Genomic DNA, 24,808 nt, shown 5'->3' with positions numbered 1-24,808 from the left:
AACTGGAAATCATTTTTTTTAAATTTCATGTATTTCCATATTACAGTATGTGCATTTCTGTGTGTTAAAATAGCAATTTTTACATTTTTACTTCAATCTGTGTCACAATGAGTAATACCAAGACACAATACTGTACAATGACAGAATAGGACAAAATGAATAATCAGGGCCAAAATAATAATTTGACCAAAGACAAATAATAATTTTATGATTTTGCTGAGTTGTACTGACGCAATATTTTATCAGATCCTACATGAGTGCACAGCGTGCACAGTTAAAATGTATGTTTGATTTCATTATTTATGCTGGTATTCATCCCCAACAACTTAAAATGGGCAGGGAGAGGTTTAGTGCTCTGCTCAAGGATACTTTGGTGAGATTCATGAATGTTGAAGGGATCAAATGAGGGACTTTTCAGGTGAGAGAGCTTTGATTAGATCCAGATATTTCTGGCAGGAGGGAAACACAAGACTTTTCTATGAAAGATGAGAACATGAGGTTTTTTATTTTTCATGGTTTGTCTCTGTGTGTCAGGCAGATATCAGTGCTGCAGCGATCCTTCATATACTTAATACCTTATGCTGTGGGACAATCGATAATTTTACTTTGATGCATTTTCATAAAGATTTCTGTCCTCAGTCAGAAATTGGAACATCTTATCAGCTTCTGTACATTTATGAATAAAGTCACATCACGACCGCTTCATCAAGCATGAATGGAAAAAGGACTTTTAAGGTTAAAGCAGAAGGCAACACCTCTGAATCCAGTGACATTTCCAGCTGTGCTTGTATCTTTGATGTGCAGGGTTGCAGCCTGGTGCTGCATACTGTATATAAGCATGCATAATAAATTAAACCCTAACACACACAGAAAGTCGGCCTGGTTTGTTTCCACTGTTCATACACACCCTCACACAAATCACACCAAAGAACAGATGACATACCACACAAGATCAATGTACACAACAACAATATGCCTTGACAACAAACAGGGGCACATTAAAGCCCAGAGATCTTATCGCTGCTTGTTTATATTTATGATGTCTTGCAGAAGCATGCTAAATGTGACTTTGCAATGATGGTGGAACTTTGAAGTTAAGTTTTTGAAGAAGAGAGAAGGCTCGAGGCAGAGCTGAACCTGCATTACCAATTACCCTTTGATAGCATATGTATTCATTTGATTCAAGTGAAAACAAAAGACCACGATAATGTGATTTGTAAGAGTTAGCTTTCATCTTACGTCTATTTGTGCGATTGGCGGTCTTATTTGTTGCTACACATAATGATTAGATATCTTATTGAATACTTTATTCTCTTTTGTTGATGCAATTGTTCCTGGAAATCAGAGCATTCATTTAGGTGATAACCCAGACAGTTTTTCTTTTCAACAAAACCATTGCAGGTCACATCGCTTTTACAGACACATAAATATTACTATATTATATATTATATATTATATTTTTTGAAATTCAGATTCAGTGTCCTTGTGACTGACAAGGACAACATACCATGAACTAACAAACATTACAGTCTGCCTCACGACAGTCCTCCTCTCTCTGATTCTTGTCTCTAACCACTACACTATCTACACTGTCCTGGAAGAAATTCCACAATCCATCATAAAAATCCATTACACACTATATATATTTTGAATATAACTAATTAACTGACTGCATAAAATGTAACTGAAATAAGACTGACTTCAGAGAGATATTGTATATTTGATATGTATATTGTTTCAAAAACTAGTTTTACATTTTAACCATGAATAACAGATTGGGACACTAATAAGATGTGCTTAGTTGCCGATTGTAGAGTAAATCCTGTATAGTTTAATTAAAAGTCCACAGTTAGCAATTTGGCATTTAATTTGAACAATGTTTCAATTGAGTGCACATACAAAGGACATGACTGCAGATAAGGACATCCACCAGCTAAACAGATAAATAGATTTCAAGGTAAAATATTCATGAAACCTGTATAATATGGTATGTAAATATATAATTTCTGATGAGAATATATTGTGTGATTAATTAATGACTTTGTTACAGATGAGTAATTCAATTCAGTTTCACTATTCCACTTAGTAATGTGAGCACAATGATAATCACAAACAATGCTTTAAAATAAGATACAATTTGTCCACAAAAGATGTTAAATGATAGAAGAAATTGTGTTTTTCCTCATCTATTCTTTATTACTTTGAAAATATATTGTAGTAAATATTAAAGGCTTGAAAAACAAAATGCTTCATGAAGAGAATAAAAATATTCTTCATATTTTTGAGATTTAGATTCTTTTCAAATGATTTCCACAGCGTCAGGGGTTACGATAAGCCAAAGAGGTTACTGTTGTCATTTGGCTCCTGTTAAATGAAACTGAAGCACCATTTTAACAATATAGAAGCAATACACACACAGCACATGAAAAAATAATGAAGAATAAATCGCTAAAGCAGAGCTCTGTCAATGGCATATTCAAGGACAAGGCTATCTGGCCTGTTAAAGTCCATTGTTTAACACCAGACACAGCTCCAGCTTCATCTGTTTGCACTCATTTCCCACAGCTCCAGCTATTGTTAAGATCCCAGACTGATCCAGCCCTGTGCACCATCTAACACAGGGATGAATGACTCACTTGCTAAGAGCCTTATTAGGTAGAGATATACATGTGCAGAATAGATAACAGTCTAAGAATGATAAGGCAAAGCACAGTATGGTCCTTTGGCAGCATGTATGTCACAGTGCAGATGTTTTAGAGGAAGCCACTGTTAATGCAAACATATTAACCTCAGCCTTTGGACTGCAGTTTGACATCCCAGGATTTATGTTCACATTCAACTATTTTGAATTTGCAAAATACAGTTAGTGCTGCTGGGTTTTACTTTCACATGCAGGGGATTAAGAAATCTAACATGCTACAGTGATCAATGGAGTGTTTGTTGGAAGTAAAAAAGGCAATACACATTTCTCCATCTCTGCCACTGCATACTCTCATCATTTGAATCATATTTCAATCTCAGCAACAGGCCACTATAAAGCCGCATAAAATAAAATCATGAATCTGGAACCACAGTAGAAGTTTTCCTAAAGTGTGATGTTGGTTTTAATCCATATCAAAGTGCTATAATAAGATTTTCCCACAGCTGTCTTCCACGTGTGACATGTTAGTCAGGTCTTAGTTCTGCAATACTTCCAAGTATAGCGGTCAATTGGAGAAGCTTTTTATTTTTTTTACCTAAACAAGCTTGAAGGTTGTCTGATGCCTTTAAAAAGTAACCTCGCCTTATTTTGCTATGAAATTAACAAAAAGTTTGCCTCTCGTGTTATCAAAGAAGCAAGATGTGATGAAGAATAATCTATTTTTTATGGTTTCAGCATGAAAAAGTCTGGCATTCACTCTTTGGAAAGAGTTGGCGGAAACCAAGTCATCCCTGGCTAAACATTTGCTTGATATGATCTGTATAATGATGTGAGGAGATAGTTAGAAAAAAGTCTGAGTAACAATAACAAAAAAAAATTTGACAGGTTCAGACTCACATAACATCCAAAAACATTTAATGTACTGTAGATAATCCTTGAACACACAGAATCAGTAATAAAACACTGCACTGAAAAGCACATTTAAAAATTCCAGACTGAAATAAACCCTGAGTAAAATACCGGGTAATGGGTTTAATTTGTAACATAACACCTGAAAAGCTGAAATGGAGACTCACAGGCGTTCAGTACATCATGTCATCTTGCTAATATAAGCATGTAATTACTGCTTGGCTGAACATCCACTAAACGAACATTCCCGCTTTCCAAACCCATCAAAATGTCTCAGTGGAGCTCTAGAAGAGGACAGTGTTTTGTTGAACTCCAGGTTCCACTATCTAATACAAAGCTGCCTTGAGTATGTGTTATATCAATTCTACCTCAGCATTTATTGTAATGTGGTTCATATTTCGTTGTGCTTTAAAACAGCTTGGTATAGGCATTTACTTGTTCAATAAAGGTCCACAGACTTCAAAGCACGAGCCATGCCTTTTATGATATAATAAGTAATAATTAAGCAGCAGCATGTCTAATACGCATACACAGACAAAATTGAAGATATTGCTTCAATAATAAAGACTTCAATTAGGAAAAGCCAAAGTAAAGCTGCATAATATTATCTTTGGCTATTTGAATAATTCTCATCCAAAAACAAAAAGGAGATGATAACAGACAGTAACATATTACAAAGGCGTGTCATATTCCGTGACAGTTATTGCGATAAATGCCAAACAGCTGTACAAATTAAAGGTCTCATCCTCCTCTGCAGGTAAAGCCCTGTCACCATATGGTTTGGCAATGCTATAACGATTGCATGGAAAGAGTCATTAACACTTTAGTAACACTGTGAAATTATTTAAACGACCAAATGCTCCAGGCATTGCATTATCCAAACCATTGGAAAAAAATCTAATTACTGCACATACAGTACCAGTCAAAGGTTTGGACAAACCTTCCCATTCCCTTGAATGAGAACGTCCAAACTTTTGACTGGTTCTTCTATATACCTCTGAATATTCATGTGACCAAAAGTCACCTCTGAGCACACATATGACATGCTCCAATATAAATATATTTGCATGTTTGTTGCATGTTGTTGCCTGCTAGGCTACTAATTTTGGTACTATTTGTAGACATAAAGAAAAACATAAAATATCAGCGGAATACATCTTACACAGACACGTACAATAAATCTTACATAACATTTCTGTATATCAGTGAGGCAGTGTCTGTGCTGTTCCCCTGGGGCTGAATAATTAGTGAACAAGCAAGCTGGGAAGAGTACATGCCCATATTTGATAGAATTTTCATTTTTTAATTAATTGTGTGATTGAACTATGATAAACGATGAATGTAGAATTTAAAATTGGACCCATCCATCTATCTCTGCAAACTTGATTGTACAGTTCCTCAATACATAATGATCACTTTTGATTCACACATGCTTTTTTTCTGTAAGTCTGTTATTATCAATACCTGTATATGTGTAACTCTATGCCTGAATTTGTGTAACATGGCTTTGACAGGATCAGCAGGCTTCAGATGTGACATGCAAGCATGAAAACATGAAAATGCATTGTTATTACATAAAATAGGATAGTCTGAGATGTCTCTGAGGATGGTTGGATTATCTAGGTTACTATTTCACCAAAAGAAATTGTCACATACCACATAACATGTCACATTTAACGCAGCAATATGTAGGCCTATGCATGTCTTGGGAACAATATAGCCTGGGGTGCAGAGATGTGGAGCACTTAGTGCCTTGTTGGTGACTAAAATGGCCACAGGCCACAAGCTTTCAACTAGAATACGCCAGTTCTTTGTATCACAGATCAAACCAGAAATTACTCTATATAGAGAGTGGCTTTGCCTTAAAGGTCAGTGTTTCATCTTAGGGCTCATTACTATTTGAACAATATTTATTTTGTCTACTCTGAGAGGTTCAATTTATATTATTTGAAGCTGAGGTTGTCTGAAAGGGGTCATTTTTGTGGGGTTTTCATGTTCCTCTGATGGTACAGTACAACCATTATACTGTAAGTAAATTAAAACAGAGTTAGAGTGAAATGGCAGGGCTGACTGAACACTTTTCAACTCAATTTAGACATCATGTCATGAAAGGAGTTGTCAAATAAACGTTAACTACTTTCTCTCATAAATTCAATTGAGGATATACAACTGACAAGATTTTGCAATAATGTAAAATGCAATCGCAGACACCATGTTCTCTGTCAGTGATTGTAATTGATAGGAGTGAGAAAATAGGATCTTAACACCAAGTGATCAAAATGGGATATTTTATAGGACATATTGGGCCTCTAATAATAGCTTACTGGTGTGCAAGTTCCTTAAAATACTGAATGCTCACTGCCTATGAGGCCCCTTAAAAGCCTGCTAATCATTTCCCAGTTCAAGGACAAGATGTTATGATAACTCCATGGTGCCTTACAAGTGAAGGGATTGTTTAGTTTAAGTTTTTCCATCGGTAACTACACAAATATGAAACCAAGTGTCAAAGATACATGAGTCAAATGAAAATATTGAAAGTGGTTGAATGTTTTTGTTATGTTGACACTTCTCCATTTTAAAAAGAGCAAGGCTGTCATTGTAGAGGTACTACAAGAAAGTCAGTTTTCATGTAATTCTCATTTTCCAGTGTCAGATTTCCTGTTTGCAATCTTGGTTTGATTGAACATAGTTTAAATTTGAGGGGTTGCCTTGATAAAATGACATACATACATCTGGTAAAGTCTTGTCTTAAGTTTTCTTCATTCAATCTAGCTCTCTTCAGTGTGATCTAAAAACACAGTCTTTACAAAATCATTATGGCTTTTTTTGATCTCGGCTTTTTAACTGAAGCTTATCTATGCTTTTTCTACCGCCTTGCTGCAGTGTCTCACATAATGAGCGACGCTGAGGAATCATAGATTGTTCCAAATTAGCCAATTCTCAGTATTTAATATTAAACGTCTTTAAATTATGATGGAGCTCACTATATTAAAACAATGGTGGTCACCCTTGTGATTTGATTCAATTAAGCGTTTTGCCTGCTATTAATACACTGAAATGATTTTTATTTAAAAGATTGACATTTAGAATCATAAAGCATCCTCCATACAGAGATTTTAAAAAAGAAAAGAAAATGGAAACAATTCAATAAAGGGCACATACAGTAAAAGAAAATGCAGTACTATTCCAAAACTTTTCAGCACAATGCTTAATTGCACAAATGCTTTTGTTTTGCCATTGTGTTTCCATTTATTCCAGTTTATCATATAATTTACACACTAAATGACATGATAAACTGCACGACTAACTGATACACTACACGCATGGCCCATATCACCCCCATCCTCTCCCAGCTGCACTGTCTACCGGTTTTGTCCTGGATAAAATTCAAAATCCAACTTCTCACCTTCAAAGCCCTCCATTACCTGGCTTCCTTATTACCTCAGCAAACTCCAGAGTCCCTACTCCCTACTCCTTTTCCACATTCAAGCCTGAGTTAAATGCTTTTCTTTTCAATGAACATTTCTCTTCATCCTCCTCTGTGTAGTCTTGTTTTGATCTGTTTTTTTTTCTCTGTAAAGTGTCCTTATCAGATTGTTATTATTTAAATATCTAGTCTATTAATTTGTACAGATTCATGAAAGATTCATTAAATAAATTAGGTTTAGGGTTTCAGATTAAATAGTGTAAAAAGTATTGTATGAGTAGTAGCCATTGTAGTAGACAGCGGGAGCTGTAGAGATCTTCCAGGGAGGGGGGAGGGCAACCGATGATCTTCTGGGTGGTAGTGGCTACCCTACCACACACATATACAGAAAGTCAGAATGCTCTCTATGGAGCAGGACACAAGCAGTTCCTGGTTCTTCCTAAGGATGCTCAGGAAGTAGAGTCTGTGCTGTGCTCCAGGTCAGGTCGTCCTCTGTCTTAATGCCCAGAAAGGGGAAGTCTGAGATCCATTCAGTGTGTGAGGGTGTGAGGTCGTTTCTGTCTGATGTGTACCAAGTGCACAATTCTGGAAGTGAAACTCACCGGAAGTCGTCAAATGACGTAAGTCGCGTCTTCCATAACATCCCTTCAAGCGGGATTGTTTGTTGCTGACCGCTGACACAAAAACTTCTGTAACAGTCTCAAATAGCTGCTTTTTATTTAGAAGACATGGCCCTACCGACTGAAACGGATTTACTACCTAGCCTTGCATGTTTGAAAGTAAGTTGTAACCATATTTATTTTTTAAATGTGCCTTATTGCTAACATGCTGGCTGCGAGCCGCTAGCTAATTCAAAACAAACTGAATGAAAACCCCAACCGCTACATTCACAGAATAACTTACTCTTCGACATTAACCAAACTAAGTAATGTTACGGTTTCTAAGAATGTGAATGTGTTCTTCGTGTTCTATCATCTAGTACAATTGACTGGCGTGCTAACCTAATCAGTTGCGTGTGTAACATTAGCATATTTATCTTATAGCCACAACCCACAACACAAACAGAGCTGTTAGTGGTCGTTATGAGGTAATTACTAATTAGGGTGCAAAGTTACCTTTCTCGTTTACCCTCCAAATGGCTAGTAAACGTTTAAACTTTCACCAGTCAATGTATGGCTTGCCTTTACCATACCATCGTTGTCTTTTGACTGGTGAATGAAGCATTTTCTAGCTACTTACACATTTTTTCCAGCATTTGGATGGTGCTAGCTTAAATCGTGTCATGCAATTAAGGTTAGATCCGCACTATTACGTTTTCATTTTAAAACAGCGTTTTTAAAATACGCGAGCGTTTAAGCATCGTTTTATAATAAATCTCAGTCCCTACCAACATACCTGAAACGCATATCATGTGAGCATCACTGGGCATGCGTGTGCCGGTGTAATCATTTATTTGAAAAGCCGGAAAGTTAACCAGTCTGTATTTATCTGTTTGTGAATGCGGGTGATTGTTACAGTATCTGCTATCCACTGCTATCTGTTTGTACTGTACACTCACTGGTCACTTCATTAGGTAAACCTGTGCAATGTAATTCAATCCAATACAACAGCTCTGCTATAAATTCTACGTTTTTGAAGTTTATACATGTTCAGAGGTGATAATACTTTGTGTATTGTTGAGGTCGGACTAAGTGGTGGTGGTGGTGTACTGGGGTGCATATACTGAATGGTGTTCCCAATATTTTGCTCCCCTCAGTTAATTGAATAGTCAATACAATACCAATAGCCATTCAATACAATGCACCCTAGTACAACAACAGTGTTACCATGTATGAGGTGAGACACATTAGAATTATTGCTGAAATAGCCTCAGTCCAGTATAATCATATAAATGACTTCACTAAATCAATTTCTTCATTTTCTATTTCTAACTTTATTACAGTAACTAACCGATGGAAAAAACTACTCCATCAGTCCTTGGCTGCAGATTTGTGGTGATGTGTGTTTATGTTGTGACTAGGGGTGTGACGATACACTCAGCTCACGAGAGGTGACACGATATTGGGTTCAAAAGTTCGAGATGAGACGAGATTTTTACTATATTTTAAGAAAACTTCAATGAGGAAATATATGACTGTTCTTTTATTTGAATTTCACAAAATGGAAATAATGCAGGTGCATTTTGAAATGTTTTAACTAATCATTTTGTAATGAATCACTTCAGTTCTATTTTCTAAATACATAATTATAATACAGTATGCAGTACTGTAAAAGATTTCCCCATATAGATAGACATTTGATAGATCATTTTGGTGTTTATGAAAATAACAAGCATAAATACAAAAACAGTCGCTTTAAGTTGTAAAGAGACTTTTTACACACCCTATATGACTGGTTAGGAGAGTGTTTATTAAAGCTACTCTTACCTTTCTTGCATTTCACACAGCACATTGAAAAAACTTGAACAGCAACAATCATTGTCAGTCGCTACTGTCTGTTTACGGCTATCTCCATGTATCATGGATTATAATGCCGTGGACCCACAACAGACTCTCTTCCGGGTGGGGGTGTGCGCACGATTACGTAATGCGGAAGGGAAAACAGGCAGGTCGCTCGGAGTTGGAGTTTTCACTGAATATTATGAGAATGGAATAATGATGAGTTTCTATGCCTGGTGGATCTCTCTAACATTTTAGAGTGCCATTACCTTATTAATAGCATTTTAACCTAAACAAAAAAATGTGTAAAAATGTAACAAAGGTAAGGGTAGCTTTAATCCCCACAACCACTGATCTATATTCACCTTCACTCAGCCCTTTTACATTTTTTGTTACACACATGAACTAAAACAGTAGATGCACATAGAGACCCACACAGTCTGTGTGTCTCTGGGCTTGGTATTCATTATTCAGATTTCAAGTGAGGATGCAATGCATGTGTCTACGCACCCATATGACCTCAATAATAAACATAAAGTAGAATTATCACCTCTCTGACAATGTCAACAAAAACTGAAAATGTATAAGCTTTGTAAAAGTAGAATTTATGGCAGAGTTGTTGTGTTGGATTGCATTAGATTGCACAGGTGTACTTAAGTGGCCGTTAAGTGTATGTTGTATAAGCAAACCTAATGTATTTGAAGTGAGTATCCAGTTAAGTGAACCTATGACTCAACTGCTGTACAACTTCCAGTACAGGGTATGGTGTATGGAATATATTTAGAAAATAGTCCCCTGCTGAAGGAATGTTTGAATAAATGAACATTATATGATTAGATATTGCACTTCTCTATTACAAATGTTTTATGCTAGTTTAGTTTAACCTCAAAATGGTCATTCACAGACCAATGTTTATATTTTAATAAAATGGATAATGCATTACCAGGCAATAAAAAAAAAAGCTATTTACAAACCGCTAATTGAGTTGTTTCTGTTTTTGTGTTTTCCTCACCTACAGAATGTTGATGCCTTGCTTCGGTGTCCCATTTGCTTCGACTTCCTCAATATTTCAATGATGACTAAATGTTCTCACAACTGTAAGTACCAAGCAGAGCAGCTTTAAGAGCAGTCATTGTACTAATTACTGTTCATGTAAGTTTAGCAAAGCAGTAAGTATACAAAGGCAACACCACAAAGTAACTTGCAAATGAGATTATTTTGAAAAGTAAAAAGTGTTTTGAAATTCATTTCAAAGCAGTAATGGCTCCAAATGTTGTTAAAAGTCATTCCCTGATTAGTGGAGCGGAGGGACTCTGCGGGCTTTTGATAGAGAAAGTTGAACATTTTAATTATTGGAGATGTCTTTTGTTGTTATTAGAGTGTTTTTGTTGTGTGTGTTTGTTGGCCACTTATATAAACATGGCATATGTTTACTTCAATGTTGTTATCACTGTGAGCAATGTAGTCATACATAATTTATTTAAGATCAGCCGAGTGAGTTTTAAGTTGACACAGGTTTATCTTAGGTTGATGCATCTTTACATGTACTGATGTCCATAGATTTAGCATAACTTTTTGCATCACTTTGTGTTGTATATGAGTGCACCATTAGTCTGGTGGTACACAAATCAGCAGCTATTGAGCCATATTAAAGCTCCTTCATACATGGATTGAATACAGTTGTGTGCATTAAAGAGAAAAACATATTTTCTTATGTATTGTTCTATACAAATTAATTTTGTCTGATAGCTTTAATAAAAGTCAGGAAATTATCTATCTGTTTGCTAACAGACCAAGTATAACTTTATAAATTTGCTTTGCATTTCATTTTGCAGTTTGCTCCTTGTGCATCAGAAAGTTTTTTTCATATAAGTTGCTGTGTCCAGTTTGCAATGCAGTAAGTATGAATTTGACTTTAATTTGAAATTATACCCCCTAAGTTTCATTTGCATAATCATCAGGGTCACTTTCTCAACAAGGATGACACATTTTCAGTTCATTTTTTGTTATTTATTGTATTAATCTAAAAGGAAACAGCTTTTCTTCATATCCAACCTCTTCTTTTCTATCAGCAAGCAACGGAACAAGATCTGAGAAACAACCGTTTATTGGATGACTTGGTAGTAAACTTTCAAACTGCAAGGTAACTATACAGCACATTACAAGTCACCTCTGAACTATGTTATGTGTGAAAAGTATCTGCTAAATGGGCCTGAATGCACACTGCATCATCAGTAGCTGTTTTTAAAACAGCGTTACAATTATCTGCTGACTGAGATAAACTTATAGAGCATTGCATGATTCAGTAGTAGATTCAGTAGGAGTATAATAATGGCTGGTTTTGCAGAGAATAATATATTAGTTGAAAGTGAAATGTGAAACTTGATGTCTGAAAATGACTTAAAAAAACTAAAGGAAGTTGGTTGGCTTTGGTTTTGGTTTTGAATTCAGGGTACTCAGGTGATCCAGTGTGTTGATCAGAAGTATTTTGGGACACTAGTTCAAGACAGCAGCAGATGTTGAAGCACAATATGCAAAAGCGCACAGATGAGCAGGTTTTATTGAGCTGTGACAGAGACATGCAGTATGAGCACATTTCTGAAGCCTAAAAGATTCACTAACTTTGTTGTTTTTCCACTGGATGGAACAGAGGATGATGCTTTGTTTGATTGACAGTGAGCTTGGTGAGACTTACAGTGACAGCTCTGATGAAGAGTTTTAGGAAGTAACCCTGTTAACTAACCCTAACACAGTCTGAGTTAATATACCGGTCCTTCAGTTGAATTAGCCATTAACTTGACACACTGTTTGTAACTGACACATAAATTGAAAACATTTTGGAGTATAAACATATGTGTTTATAAATGAATAGCTGGTGCATTCAAATAAACCAGTCTTGATGACCAGCATGACACCCCCAAAATAGACTGCAACTTATCCACCGGTTTGACTTATACACCAGTTTTTACGGTAATAGAGCATAGTGTAAGTTCAGGCAGAGTGCTGAAGATGTTAGTCTGTCAGCAAATTGACATCAGCTGTCTCAATATCCAGCACCTGGATTGTCCCATGATGTTTACTGCGCTGCTGAGTGTTTTTGGTGCATTGAATTGAGTCATCACCATCAGTCTATGGCTGCATGTCAGGTTAATAACAAATCCCCAACGTCCCCATCGTGGACAAGGTGCACTCTGTTTTTCCAATCTGCCCTGAACAGCTCTTCAGTCCTCTTACATTCCTCTCCTCTGTCTGCCTTCCTGCTCCAGCTTGTCAATTTGCCTGCTGAGGGGTAAACCGCCAAGAGGGCTTTGTGTTGCAAATGGCGGTAAAAAACCCCATCTGGATACATGTGCAAAGAATGCTCCTGAATAATACTAATATCAGCATATCCCACATTTCTTAATGCTATGCTCATGGTGCTGTGTATATACACTTGTGTCGAATGCTGTATTCTTAATTGAAGATTAGTTGTCCAGGTAGAGTCCTCGTTACTGCTTTGATTCTTTGAAAGCTCCCATAAAGAGTAGAGCCTTTTCGCCAACCCTGTAACCATTTAAACTGGCTTGTTGGTCCTTAATGAGCAATGGCACTTTTATCTATCATTTAAGTACTTTATGCCTTTTTGCAGGCCAGCTGTGATTTAAGAACAATTTTAGCTGTTTACAATTGTTTTATGTTTAGGTTGATTATTTTTAGTTCTTTTGCCCTCAAACAAAGATTAATAGAATAATAAAAAACTACATATCAGGCAAAAGGATTTACTCCACAGCCATTTAAAACATTTTAAACAGAAGAAAAGAATTAAAGAGAAAAACTATTACTGTGGTGATTTCAGGGGATCCCGTTGTTATTGAGGAGGTTACAGTATATTCACAAGGGAACCAATTTCCGTTTACTTCACAATGGTTTACTTCATTTATCAGCATTGGGGAAACCCTTGTAATGGCCTTTCAGTAATCTGTTTCTGAATTAAGGATTTTCTGCCAATCCAATGGGGATTTTGTTTTCATTAGCTGAGGTCATCCAAGGTTGTGTTGTTCTTTACATGTGTGTTGTGTTGCTTTAGGGCTGATATTTTTTTTCATTACAGTGGGATGTAGGCATAGGGAGCAGTGTCCACAACTGGTATGAAAGACATTTCTCAGTATATAAAATTCAAGTGTTCTCCAGTGACACTTATCACAGTATAGGAAACATTTCCTCACATTTGAGTGTTTTGTTATAGGCAGCACTGGCCACATAGGTGCAGTTAAATGTTGAGCTGTTTTCTTGCAGTGTTTTGTGAAGAGAAATAAACTAATGTGTAGGGTTAGGGTTAGGGTTAGGGTTATCAACGTAGTTACAGTATACAAGACAACAACAGAACAGAAAACAATTGAGTTTTATGGGTGATACACATTTTAGGGTTCCTGAAAACATATATCCAGGAAAAACAGATAAGCCGGGTCAATTTTCTGTTCATCTGTTGGCTTTGTCCTCAACAAATAAATTCATAAACTAACGCTAAAGTCACCGGAATTGTTTTTTTGAATGTCTGGGCTGATGTTGATACAATGTCAGAGTTCTCTTATCGGTCAGTAAGCCATGACGCTGCTCCCTTTCCATCGATCACCTCAATGTTATCAACACTCAGAAAGGTCTCCCTTCAAACTGTAGACCTTCTGATTGTCATCACTGTTGGGAATGAGTGGCTTACGCGGCTGCTCTTTGCCCTGTTTTTTTAATTTCCTGTTGTCTAGCACTGAGCGTCTGAAAAATATGATTCTGTCATAAAGTATTGTTGTTATGTAGCAATAGACTTGTCTCAAACAATTTCATTTTAGATAAGTTCCTTTGGTCTAAAATAAATGTCCTAAACGTAATAGTATTTTTGCTATAGTTTACAAGTTTTGGTCCAAGTAAAAAACTTTGTACAGGGAAGAATATTTGAATTACAATAGCGGTCTGTGCTTCCTAGGTTTTCTGCATTTAGCAAGAAGGCTATTTGTGGATTGCTTCCTTTCATGTTTTTCATTGTGAAACTTTGTGGAAAAATAGCTATCTGCAGATTGCACTCATACACTGCCATTAAACTAGAGGCCTGTTTCTTTGGCAAACCATTAGCTTTTATCACAAGGACACAGGTTTATATTGTCACACCGACCAGTCGTCTCTCATCTCACTCAGTACACACATTTACTTAAGTGGAAGAGGAACTTCTACATTCAGACATAGATGCACTACCAATACATTTTTTTAACAATGCCTCTTTCTGATGTGGATATATGTTAATGGGCAAGTACAGTCCTTTCATCCTTCTGAATAGTGGTAGTATATTGGGGTTTTTTTTTAAAGTAGGTATAGGAATAATAAAATGTATAACCTAATAGCCTTTTTCGTAAAATAAGTGAAAAACATGTTCTCAACAAAATAATCCTATTAAAACGTTTATGTGTGTAGGTCAACATATGCAGTGTGTTTGTGTTTTAAGGTCATTAACACAGCTCAAAAGTGCTATTTAAAGACCACCTTCTAATAGTAAAAGGTTATTACTCCCCTTGTAGTGGGAATCAATATGACGGGACAATTTAAATTAAATTAGTATGTGCAATGTAAGAGGATGGTATTGACTGGCTTTTGGCTCTTTTGGTTAGTTCAAGTCTAGACCTGGAGGATCAAAGAGCTTTCAAACAGGGTCTAAACTGCAGGATTTGTTCAGTTATGCAGTATTTTACACAACTACTGCATCTCTCTCAACTAAACTTTTTGTGTTCTGCGTCAAGTAGTGTTCATTGTAAATGTTTAAAAATGGGTAATTCTTAACTATTACAAAGCACCTGGTCCATTAATTATAAAAGGCCTGAGTCTCCTTCCTGCTGCTTAATAATGAATTGTGAGGTGAACTGTTAAATACTCATATAAGCTCCCAAGTCATCCTTTTCTATTATTTCAATTATTAACTGTTATAAGAATAGTGATTCACTGGCCACAGAAAGTATTTGTGCAGACAAGCCACATTTAAATGCCTACATTTCACTGCATTTAACAAAATGTCAAAGCAAATGGCAATTAAATGATAGCATGCACACTTGTCGAGCAAAATATTACACAAAGGAGTTTGTTATTTTTTAAATGATAAAACAATAGATATACAGTTCAAAATTAAGACAAAAAATGGTCTCTTCACTCCAGTTTCAGTGTTTTTAGTATTTAGTTTGCCATTCTTTAGCTTGCAGATCAGTTTCACAGCATCTGTACAGCCTGTTACTGTAAACACTGTTTTTTCTCTTTAGAGCATCTCATACGTGCTCTATGGGATTTAGTTTCAGGGCTCTGGGAGGGCAATTGGTCTTCTCTTGGGCAAAGTATTCTTTCAAGATCATTCATGATTCTATCAGTACATAGAAAGTTCACCTGCACCATTGAAAGAAAAACTGCCTCAGACTTTGACATTCCAACCTACAGTTCTATTGTACCTTTATGCAATCTGGTTGAAATTCTTCTCCTGGCTTCTCTACACAAACTTCCTACCATCAGATCCATGTAGGTTGAATTTGGATTAGTCCAAAAAGAACACACTTCCCGAAAAGCCACTGGCGTTTCTGGGTCAGTCACAAGTCCTCCACTTTTGAACTTTTTGACTTTACCCAACCATGCAGGACAGAAAATGTATTTATTTTTTTGACCTGACGAATAGCCTCAGTAACCACAGGTTTAATCACCAGTGGACAAGTCCCACTAAGTTTAACAATAAGAATTTGTCCAAAAATATTTTTGTTGGCATTTGGAGGGGTTTGTCCGTGCTTTCTCAACTGATAACCTGATTTATTTACTTGAGGGGAAAAAAGTTTTCAATTTTAATAAATATGTTCTTCTATGACTCAAATACCAGTTTATGTAACAATTTATGAAATATCCATATGATCCTCATGGAAATAAATACTTTTTGGCGCCACTGTATTCCCATTACAGTATCTGCCCAGTCTTTATGGCAGACTGCAGAAAGCAATAATTCATATACAGAAGACGTGTCCAACTGTCACGTAATAGTCTGAGTCGTGGCATTGGAAGAATGCGTCACAGTGCAACCGTGTTGTAATGTTGGGTATTAATTTTAACCATGTTGCAAGTGTTCCTAATATATACTTTAAATACACCCATATACTCTGATTTATGCTTTGTGGCTGGTGTCCACTCCATGGCAACAGCCAGTAAATAGCTTGGGTGCAGCTGTATGAAGAGCCATTTGACACACTAAGCCGACGGGGAAAAAACATATTTACTCAAATGAGATAAAACGCATACAACTAATGGCTATCCTGTAATAGCTGATTGTATATTTAAAGTAACCATTATTATTTGATACAAATTAACAGCATGGAAAATAAAACAAACAACTCATGATGATTTAGGTACTTTTGTTTTTTGTACATGACTTTTGTTTTTGTATTTTGCTGATCATTTCTAAATATATTGCACTTTGCTAATTAAAAAGAATACGGTGCAATACAAAGTTCAACCTTAAGAATTTAAATGGATTAAACGGTAACAGGCACACCTGGCTTTATGCAGCATTGTTAGATGAATGATAACAGGTCGACATATTTCTTCCAGGTCTTTGTGGAGGGGGGGCGAAGGCGGTGTTTCCACATCACATTTGTGAAAAGAGGCAATTGTGTGTGTGCATGTATGCGTGTGAACCTGCTCTAATGGGGACAGTAAGCACAAATAAAAAGTTTTAAATATGGAAAGCAGAACATCACACACCTCATTTGTTCCATTTTATTGCCAAGTAATGGCCATGCTGCAATTTGTTTGTTTTCCACATTTCCAAGTCTGTAGCCAAAGTGTCTTTTTTCTTGCTCAGTTGAAAAGGAGTGAGATAATTGAGCATGTGCAGCTTATAGTCAAAGGGCTCAGTTTACTGTCAGTGTATTTAATGGCACATACTACTCTTTACTTTTTAATGGGCTCAATATGTTTTTTTAAGAAGACATTGAGTCTGTTATTCTACATAAGATACTTGATGTAATAAAACTTTTGCATTGTTGGACAATGTTTTTTAGGTGAGTAAATTATTGTCTTGTGAGAGAAGCAGAGCATTTTACTGTATGCATCAAATTAAATTTAAACATTAGCGGGGCGGGGCTGTCTGGGTATGAAAATGATATACTGCACATAAAACTTTGCTTTTCTTCTTTTTCCAGGCAGCATTTTTCAAAAGCTACTTTTGACTCTCCTCCAATATCGCCAAAGACCCCTGTCTCAGCTGTCAAATGCAAAACTCCCAGAGAGAAGGTCCAGAAGTGTAGCAATTCTGTTTTGAGTCACTTTTTCCAGAAGAGGCCCAAAACATCTCCCACTAAAGAAACACAGCAAGATGGTTCAGTTTCTCATTGTGTTAAACAAGGAAAAGTACAGAATGCACACACCAACAATGGAAATGATGCCGACCTCAATTCAGTTACTGGTCAAGGTCCAGTAAATGTGAAGGAGGAGCCGATGGATGTGGGTGAGACCTCTTTCCAGGGGTTGATGTCAATCAAACAAGAGGACACAGGCTCGACCAGTATGGGGACTTGGGATGAGACTGCACATTCCTCTTCACCATCAAAAGAACCCGTAATCAAAGGTGAAGCCTTTATAACTGTATTTTGAATTGTGGCTAACTGGCTTGTTAACTTTTAAATGCAATATTCATTTACTCCAGCTGGGTTTGCTGGAATCTATTTCATTTTCTCATCAGTATTTTAAACAACACAACCACACCAACACTGCTCTTTAAATAGTTTTACACAGGGATGCTTCTTCAGATGAGTTCTTGTATATTGCAGAACAAAAAGAAAAAGTGGAAAAAAGAAAATGGTGTGTGTGCAACAGGAATGTGAGAATAGAAGTACAGTGCATGCATACAGTAGATGAGACAGGCATTCCTGTTTGCTTTTTCAGCCTATGCACAGTTGGTGCATTTGCAGTGTTGATGGTTTGTTTGTATATACTGTTAGGGTTTTACATTCAATACTTGTATCATTTGTTAGTTAGGGTTAGTTGGTATATTTTAAACACTTGAATAGATATAAACTTGTGGCTGCAAAAATTCAAATATTAGCTTTCAAAGATTTTCTAAGTAAGTTTACAATTTATCATAACATCTATCGTTTAAATATTCAACACCAAACAAATAACTTAGTCAACCTATGTCGGTTGTAATCTAGATACCACCCCCTGCCTCTGAGTCCAAAGTGACCAACCAGGTGAACATCCCTGGAGGTCACGTTGTGAAACTGAAAGCAGTGAAACCTGTGTTCTGTAAAATATTTTTTAAACTAAAGTAGCTGTGTCTTTAACGTTCCATGATACTACATGATAGTAAACTAGCCACCTTTAGTTTTCTGTCACAATTTTAATTTATTACCTATATACAACAAGTTAATATTGCTGTTTTTAGATACTGTTTGTCATGTTTAGGATATCCTCATTTGTTTTAATTTAAACCATTAATTAAAGTGTGAGTGTGACTCATTGCACCAAAAATGGGCTAAGCTGCTATTAATATCCTCTTGTGTATCTCTTTGCAGTGGACTGCCCTGTGTGTTCTGTAAGTGTGTCTCAGAAATTTATCAACCATCATCTAGACACATGTCTTTCCAGAGGAGAGAAGAAGGAAAGCTTAAGGAGGTAAAATAGCCTCTTACTGATCACTCCAAGGGAAACACTGTAGTGGTGCTCAAGCTGTAATGCTCTATAGGGAGGTGGGTTATTAGTAAAAGAGACTTAATAGATTTTCCAAAGATGAGAATGTTGACAAAAGGGTATCAGAGTGCATTAATGTTTCTCACAGTGTCTTTTAGATACTTCACTGCAAATAGAATATATAACGTGAAAAGGCTAAGTTGTGATTTTAGGAATTCTTGTGTTGGGGCGATTTTTGGACCAACAGCTACAGGGTGTAACGTTTGCATGCATCACCTGAAAAACCTTGTGTACATACCAGGGTCACCTTATCCAGAGTGTTCGATGGAAATTTGTGAAACATGCTGAAAATCATAAGATGAAATGTCTATCCAGGGGTCCCAGTTACATAGTGAAGTGAGGTTTTATTTCAATCTCTTCTTTCCACTACAAGTACCTATGTATTATGTTATAGAAAAAGTGAGGAGAGCATGTTGATTTATCTTTGAAACCTGAAGACCTGCACACTCCAGCCATTCGCTTAGTGTCATCGGCTTTTTTGGTCTAAAATGTCACAATTTCTACAATTATTGGAATTATTACTAGAAGTGTGCAGTTACTGCAATGGATTACGTGTTTTATTGAAGACAGGGTCTTTGACATAATATGAGAGGCTGATGCTTGTGAGTGGCACTTTAAACCTCCTATTCCAGGGTGATTAATAACATGTGCAGCAATTTGAACTATTGGTCATATTTGTGCAGCAGCGAGAAGCAGTTAATCTGGAGTAGACCTTGACGTCATAATGATGAATCACTGAGGTTTTACAGTGTTTCCCTCCCACAGACCAGGTAGCAGTGTGTGGTGCAGGGCCGTACGGAGAGCTTTTGAGGGGCAGGGGCTCTGAACAGGGGGAGGGGGCGTCTGTTGTACAGACTATAGACGATGACAATATACGATGATAGATAGCATGATGACATTCAGCCACCATTTTCTGAAATTCACAGTTCTGCAGGGAAGGGAGACAGAAGTTGATCACAGTTTGGAATGAAAGTGAGAAAACAGGACAGAGTAACACAGCAGATACCGCTCATATAATGCATTTAAAAAAGGTTTTTTTGAAGCTACAAAAAGAATTTGAAATTATTCAGCTCAATCTTCATTCTTTAAAGTAAGTTTAAGAGAAGACAGCTAAAAACATTTTACCAGAACCCTGCCTGGTTTCATCCCAACCCCAACTCCATACATTACAGGGCAGGCCAGTAGAATAGTTTGCTCATACAAATACCTGGACTTTATGTTGGAAGAAGACCTGTCTTTTAAGTTTCATGTTACAATTACTCACCAAAATTGACATTAAAGTTTTTTTTGTTAACAAATCTCTCAGCATCCCTCATTGCCCTGATATTATTTTGTTATGAGCTGAGCTGATATTTCCACTGTATGATATATTTGAGTAAGTTAATCTTTCCATCATTCTTTACCCACTGATGCTGATGTCCAAGACATTCAGGGGAGTCATAGCGGTACAAAACTACAATATCAAGTAATATTTGGTGATTACTGAAATAAACTAGTCTGCTTGTCTGTTGCAGCTCACTTGGCAAGGCGAGGCGCCCAATGGGGAAGGTGGTGTACAACCTGCTTTCCATGCAGGAATTGAAGAGAAGGCTAAAGGAATGCCATCTGTCAGTGCAGGGCTCCCGAGACCAGCTGATCAAAAGACACCAGGATTTTGTCCATATTTACAATGCCCAGTGTGACTCCATAAACCCCAAAGCAGGTGAGGGCACTGTAAGCAGTAAGCATGATACTGTATTAAATACACATATTAGTTTTTAATCACAAGTGAGTGGGTTCATTAATGTAGGCTCTACTGGTTTTTGTCTTAATGGAGTGTATGTTACATTGCAGTGAATGAATAAAATTTGAACTCCGCCAATGTTTCATACTGTGTGTCCTAAGAACTATGTAAACACATGCTGACTTTTGCATACAAATATGCACCTGGTGCCAAAAATGACACAACATGTAAAAGAAATAAACATTCAAGATGCATGTACCATCAAATATCTTTATAGGTTGTTTTTCTTTACTGGGACCTCCAGGAATGCTTATTTTGAATAGTGACCTCATGGGCTAAAACCTTTGTGTGCTCAATTTTTATAAACAGGAAATCTGTGATCTGAAGAGTAATAAAAATCCTCTTTACTCTGTCAACAGCTGAAGATGTTGCCAAAGAGGTGGAGGCCAATGAGAAGATCAGAAATCAGCTAAAGAAGAAAACCAAACATGTAAGTACTAAATACTTAATGGGATATCCTAACAGCTTGAATTGTGTATTTTCTTGTATTTCTCAGTGGATTTTATTTATGTGCTACTGTAGCAGTACTGTGTGAAGGACAAAAAATGACAATAAATAAATACAGTACATATATATAAATGCATAAATAAATACATATTTAGTCGTGAAAAAGGCTAATTTTACATCTCTGTCTTTATTTATTCATTTATTTATTTCTTCACTTGATCGGTGTCTGTTTAATAAGCAGCAGCACAGAGCTATAAGGATGCTTTGCTCTCACACGCGCTGCATTTCTAGTCAACCAAACACACACGCAGACACTCTCTAGTGCGTGCTCTGCTCGCTCACTCCAGATTCCGGGAGATTGTGTCTCATTTGCGGCTGTCGGGGAGCCACTATCAATATGCGGGAGAGTTGGGATGTCTGCACTTAGGTCTACAGCGAAAAAGTTTCGTGTAGCTGTCACTCCAGTCCAGGCAGTAGTAGTAGATTGTATCGCCATTCAAACCAATCGAGCTTAAGACTAATGTTAGAACTGCCCACCTCATTAACATAAGGATAAATAAATGTAGGAATAAATAAATAAATGTAGAAATAAATAAATAAATAAATGTTGAAATAAATAAAGAAGTGTAGAAATAAATACATAAATGTATAAATACACAAATAAATAAATACATAAATACATGTAGAAATGTAAAATTAGCCTTTTTCACAACTAAGAAATATGTATTTATTTATTTATTTATTTTATGCATTTATATTAGGGCCCAGCCCGCCAATGGCAAGCGAAGCCCTGTTGTATCTGTAAGGATTCTTCTTTTTTTTTTCTGTCAAAATGATGACACAAAATTTTTGACAGCCTAAACGTGCCCCAAAACTCACCAAATTAAAATAAAAATTGAGCACCTCGCCACAGATTGACATAGACAAATGAAACTTGGTACACATGTACATCACGTCGAGCCGCACCAAAAAGTCTTGTGGACCCATACACAAACACCAACAGGAAGTCGGCCATTTTGAATCAAATTGACGATTTTGCTGGCGATTTTGGCATCATATTTGAGCGAACTAGTCCTACAGATTTCATCCAATCCACTTTAAATTGGCACAGAATCATCTTGAGACATTGGGGATGAAAGTTATCAAAATCTTTTTAATTACTTATTCCTGTTGGGTGTGGCAGCGCCAACAATTTCGATGCTTCGCTATAAAGCAGGAAGTCCTTATAACTCCCACAGACATTGTCTGATCTACACTAAATTGATCAGTGCATGTAGAGGGTCCCGCCCTGAACACATCTATGTATCAATACTGTGTCATATACACATGGCCACCTACTGGACACAGGAAGTCAGCCTCATATGACAAACATTATCCAATTTATATGAAATTTACAGGATGTGTTCTCTACATCATACACTACAACATGACATATAATTGATGGGTGATCTCTAGCGCCACATAGTGGACACAGGCAGTGCCAAGGCATCTGCGTGCCCACTGTGTCTACCCTGCGACTGCAGCATGCACCGACATGCACGTACAGCACATTTTGCTGTTTTGGGGCGGGGTAGGGGGGCGAGGGCCCGATCATCTCTGCTTGCAGCTTTAATTTATTTATTGTTATGTCATTTTTTGTCCTTCATAGTACTGATGTGCAGGTTCTCTCTGTATTTACAATTAGTGGTTATCATATGCCTTAAGCTTAAGTTATTAGGTAGGTAGAAGTAGGCAGTGTAGTCATGTAGTGTGTTTGTAGAGTTAAACATTAATAGCGTGTATTTTATTAAGAAGCATGAATGAAATGCTTATGAAAACTATAATGTAGGAGTGGAAAGCTTGGCTGGCTTCAATCAAGCTGTTTTTGTTTTTTGATATTGATAATATTGATGAGATTTTCATTGACGACTTTAATTTCTGTAATTTTATTAATTTAACTCTGTTGCAGGTTATGATTTTCTCAAAGAATCAGTCGGAGACGGAGATTGATGAGTTGCATTCAAATTATAGTAAGTGATGTTTGTCATTTACATTATCGATGTGTTGACACCGTAGAGCGGTGACTCACCAAGCTGACCTCTAGAATCAGAGCTGACAAAGGTCAACTAAAAATTAAACTTCCTTGCATCACCTCATGTCCTCTGTTAAATGTTTCATTATTTATGCACAAGAGGAAACAATGAATCAGGATTTCTGTATTTGCAGATAAAAACAAATAATTTTCAGCCACTGTGAATTGGTTTAAAATGTACCATTAACTGCTCCTAATAAAAACTTTGAAAATGTTGCAAATGGCAACTCCTGGCTGACCCAAATCTACTATAGGCATGGCTGATAGTAATCCGGCAAATATAAATAAAAGATAAAAATCCTCTCTGTGTCACTGCAACGGTCTGATGGACAGTTTGAGTTTTTATAATGTAACAACTATTTTCTGAAGCCCATAAGATGCTAAAATAAAATATAAACCATTTCCGAACATTTATACCTCCGAACCCCATTGTGGTTATACAGACTGCAGTATGCCTTATTAATGCCTGTAAGTTTTTCCATTTAATTTAGAAAAGACCAGCAATGGTTAGTGGATGAAATATAATCTTGTTTTCTCAGCTGTTTCCACCTTGTTTTATCTTAAATCCTAGGAAGCGAACGTAAAAGGGTTTCTATGAAAAGGTAGATGGTGAACAGTTTATGACTTGGTCGGAAAAAAATTCAGTCAGAAGATTTTTCTTTTGCTTTAATCTCTGTCTGTAATCAGAGTATGCTACAATGTGACAATATGGCAGACAAGTGGTCGGATAGTTAAAAGGGTTATTTTCAAATGTTATATATGTGATATAATGTGTTAAAATGGTGCTGCATACATAGCACCCCCCCACCCGGAGAACGGAAAAAGGTTCAGCTCAGGATTTTTTTCCACTATCAGCCCTGACTATAGGTGATACACTGACTGATGGATAAGGACCTCATACAACCACAAAAAATCCAAACTATCCCTATAATGACTACTATGGCTGATGGTCTGCTTGGTGTGCCAGGGTGCTTGCTTTTGGACTGGTTTTGTTAGATCCAGAAAAAGGTCAATATGACAATATTATATACAATAAAACATGAAGTTCCAAAGATATTCTATACTTGTACATAACTAAATTGAAAAAAAAATCATCTAAATGCTGTTAGCACAGTGGATGGCGGGCGTGGCTCATGTGTCTTTGTTAGTTTCCCCCGGCGCAGTTGTCATTTTCTTGCCCTGTGCCCACCTTGTCTAAATAGCAAATGCACTTGCACCGCTCTGTGCGCCTATGGGCGTGTTGGTCTCAAAATGAGGTGTGGTCAGGTGCATTGGTGGCGTGTTGCTATTTTGAGGCAGAGGAAAGCGATTGCACTACTGACCCAAAAAAATCAGGTCTAAAGTCACTGGCACATATTTC

At 36.8% G+C, this 24,808-nt stretch overlaps 1 protein-coding gene across 1 annotated transcript in view; it reads left to right on the top strand.

Annotated features, from left to right (window-relative positions):
* The first annotated feature begins 7,599 nt into the window (after positions 1–7,599).
* rad18 (RAD18 E3 ubiquitin protein ligase) overlaps positions 7,600–24,808 on the top strand; it is a 38,533-nt gene continuing 21,324 nt past the window's right edge. Inside the window, exons 1-9 of the mRNA XM_053316074.1 lie at positions 7,600–7,756; positions 10,434–10,512; positions 11,251–11,312; positions 11,488–11,558; positions 17,602–18,026; positions 18,973–19,072; positions 20,662–20,849; positions 21,290–21,360; positions 23,326–23,386. Of these exons, the coding sequence (XP_053172049.1) occupies positions 7,706–7,756; positions 10,434–10,512; positions 11,251–11,312; positions 11,488–11,558; positions 17,602–18,026; positions 18,973–19,072; positions 20,662–20,849; positions 21,290–21,360; positions 23,326–23,386 (1,108 nt within the window). The 5' untranslated portion in view covers positions 7,600–7,705. The remainder of the gene's footprint in view (positions 7,757–10,433; positions 10,513–11,250; positions 11,313–11,487; positions 11,559–17,601; positions 18,027–18,972; positions 19,073–20,661; positions 20,850–21,289; positions 21,361–23,325; positions 23,387–24,808) is intronic.

Source organism: Scomber japonicus, chromosome 3 (assembly GCF_027409825.1).
Source record: "Scomber japonicus isolate fScoJap1 chromosome 3, fScoJap1.pri, whole genome shotgun sequence".
NCBI classification, from domain to species: Eukaryota; Metazoa; Chordata; class Actinopteri; order Scombriformes; family Scombridae; genus Scomber; species Scomber japonicus.
This window is presented reverse-complemented; position numbering and strand designations above follow the sequence as displayed.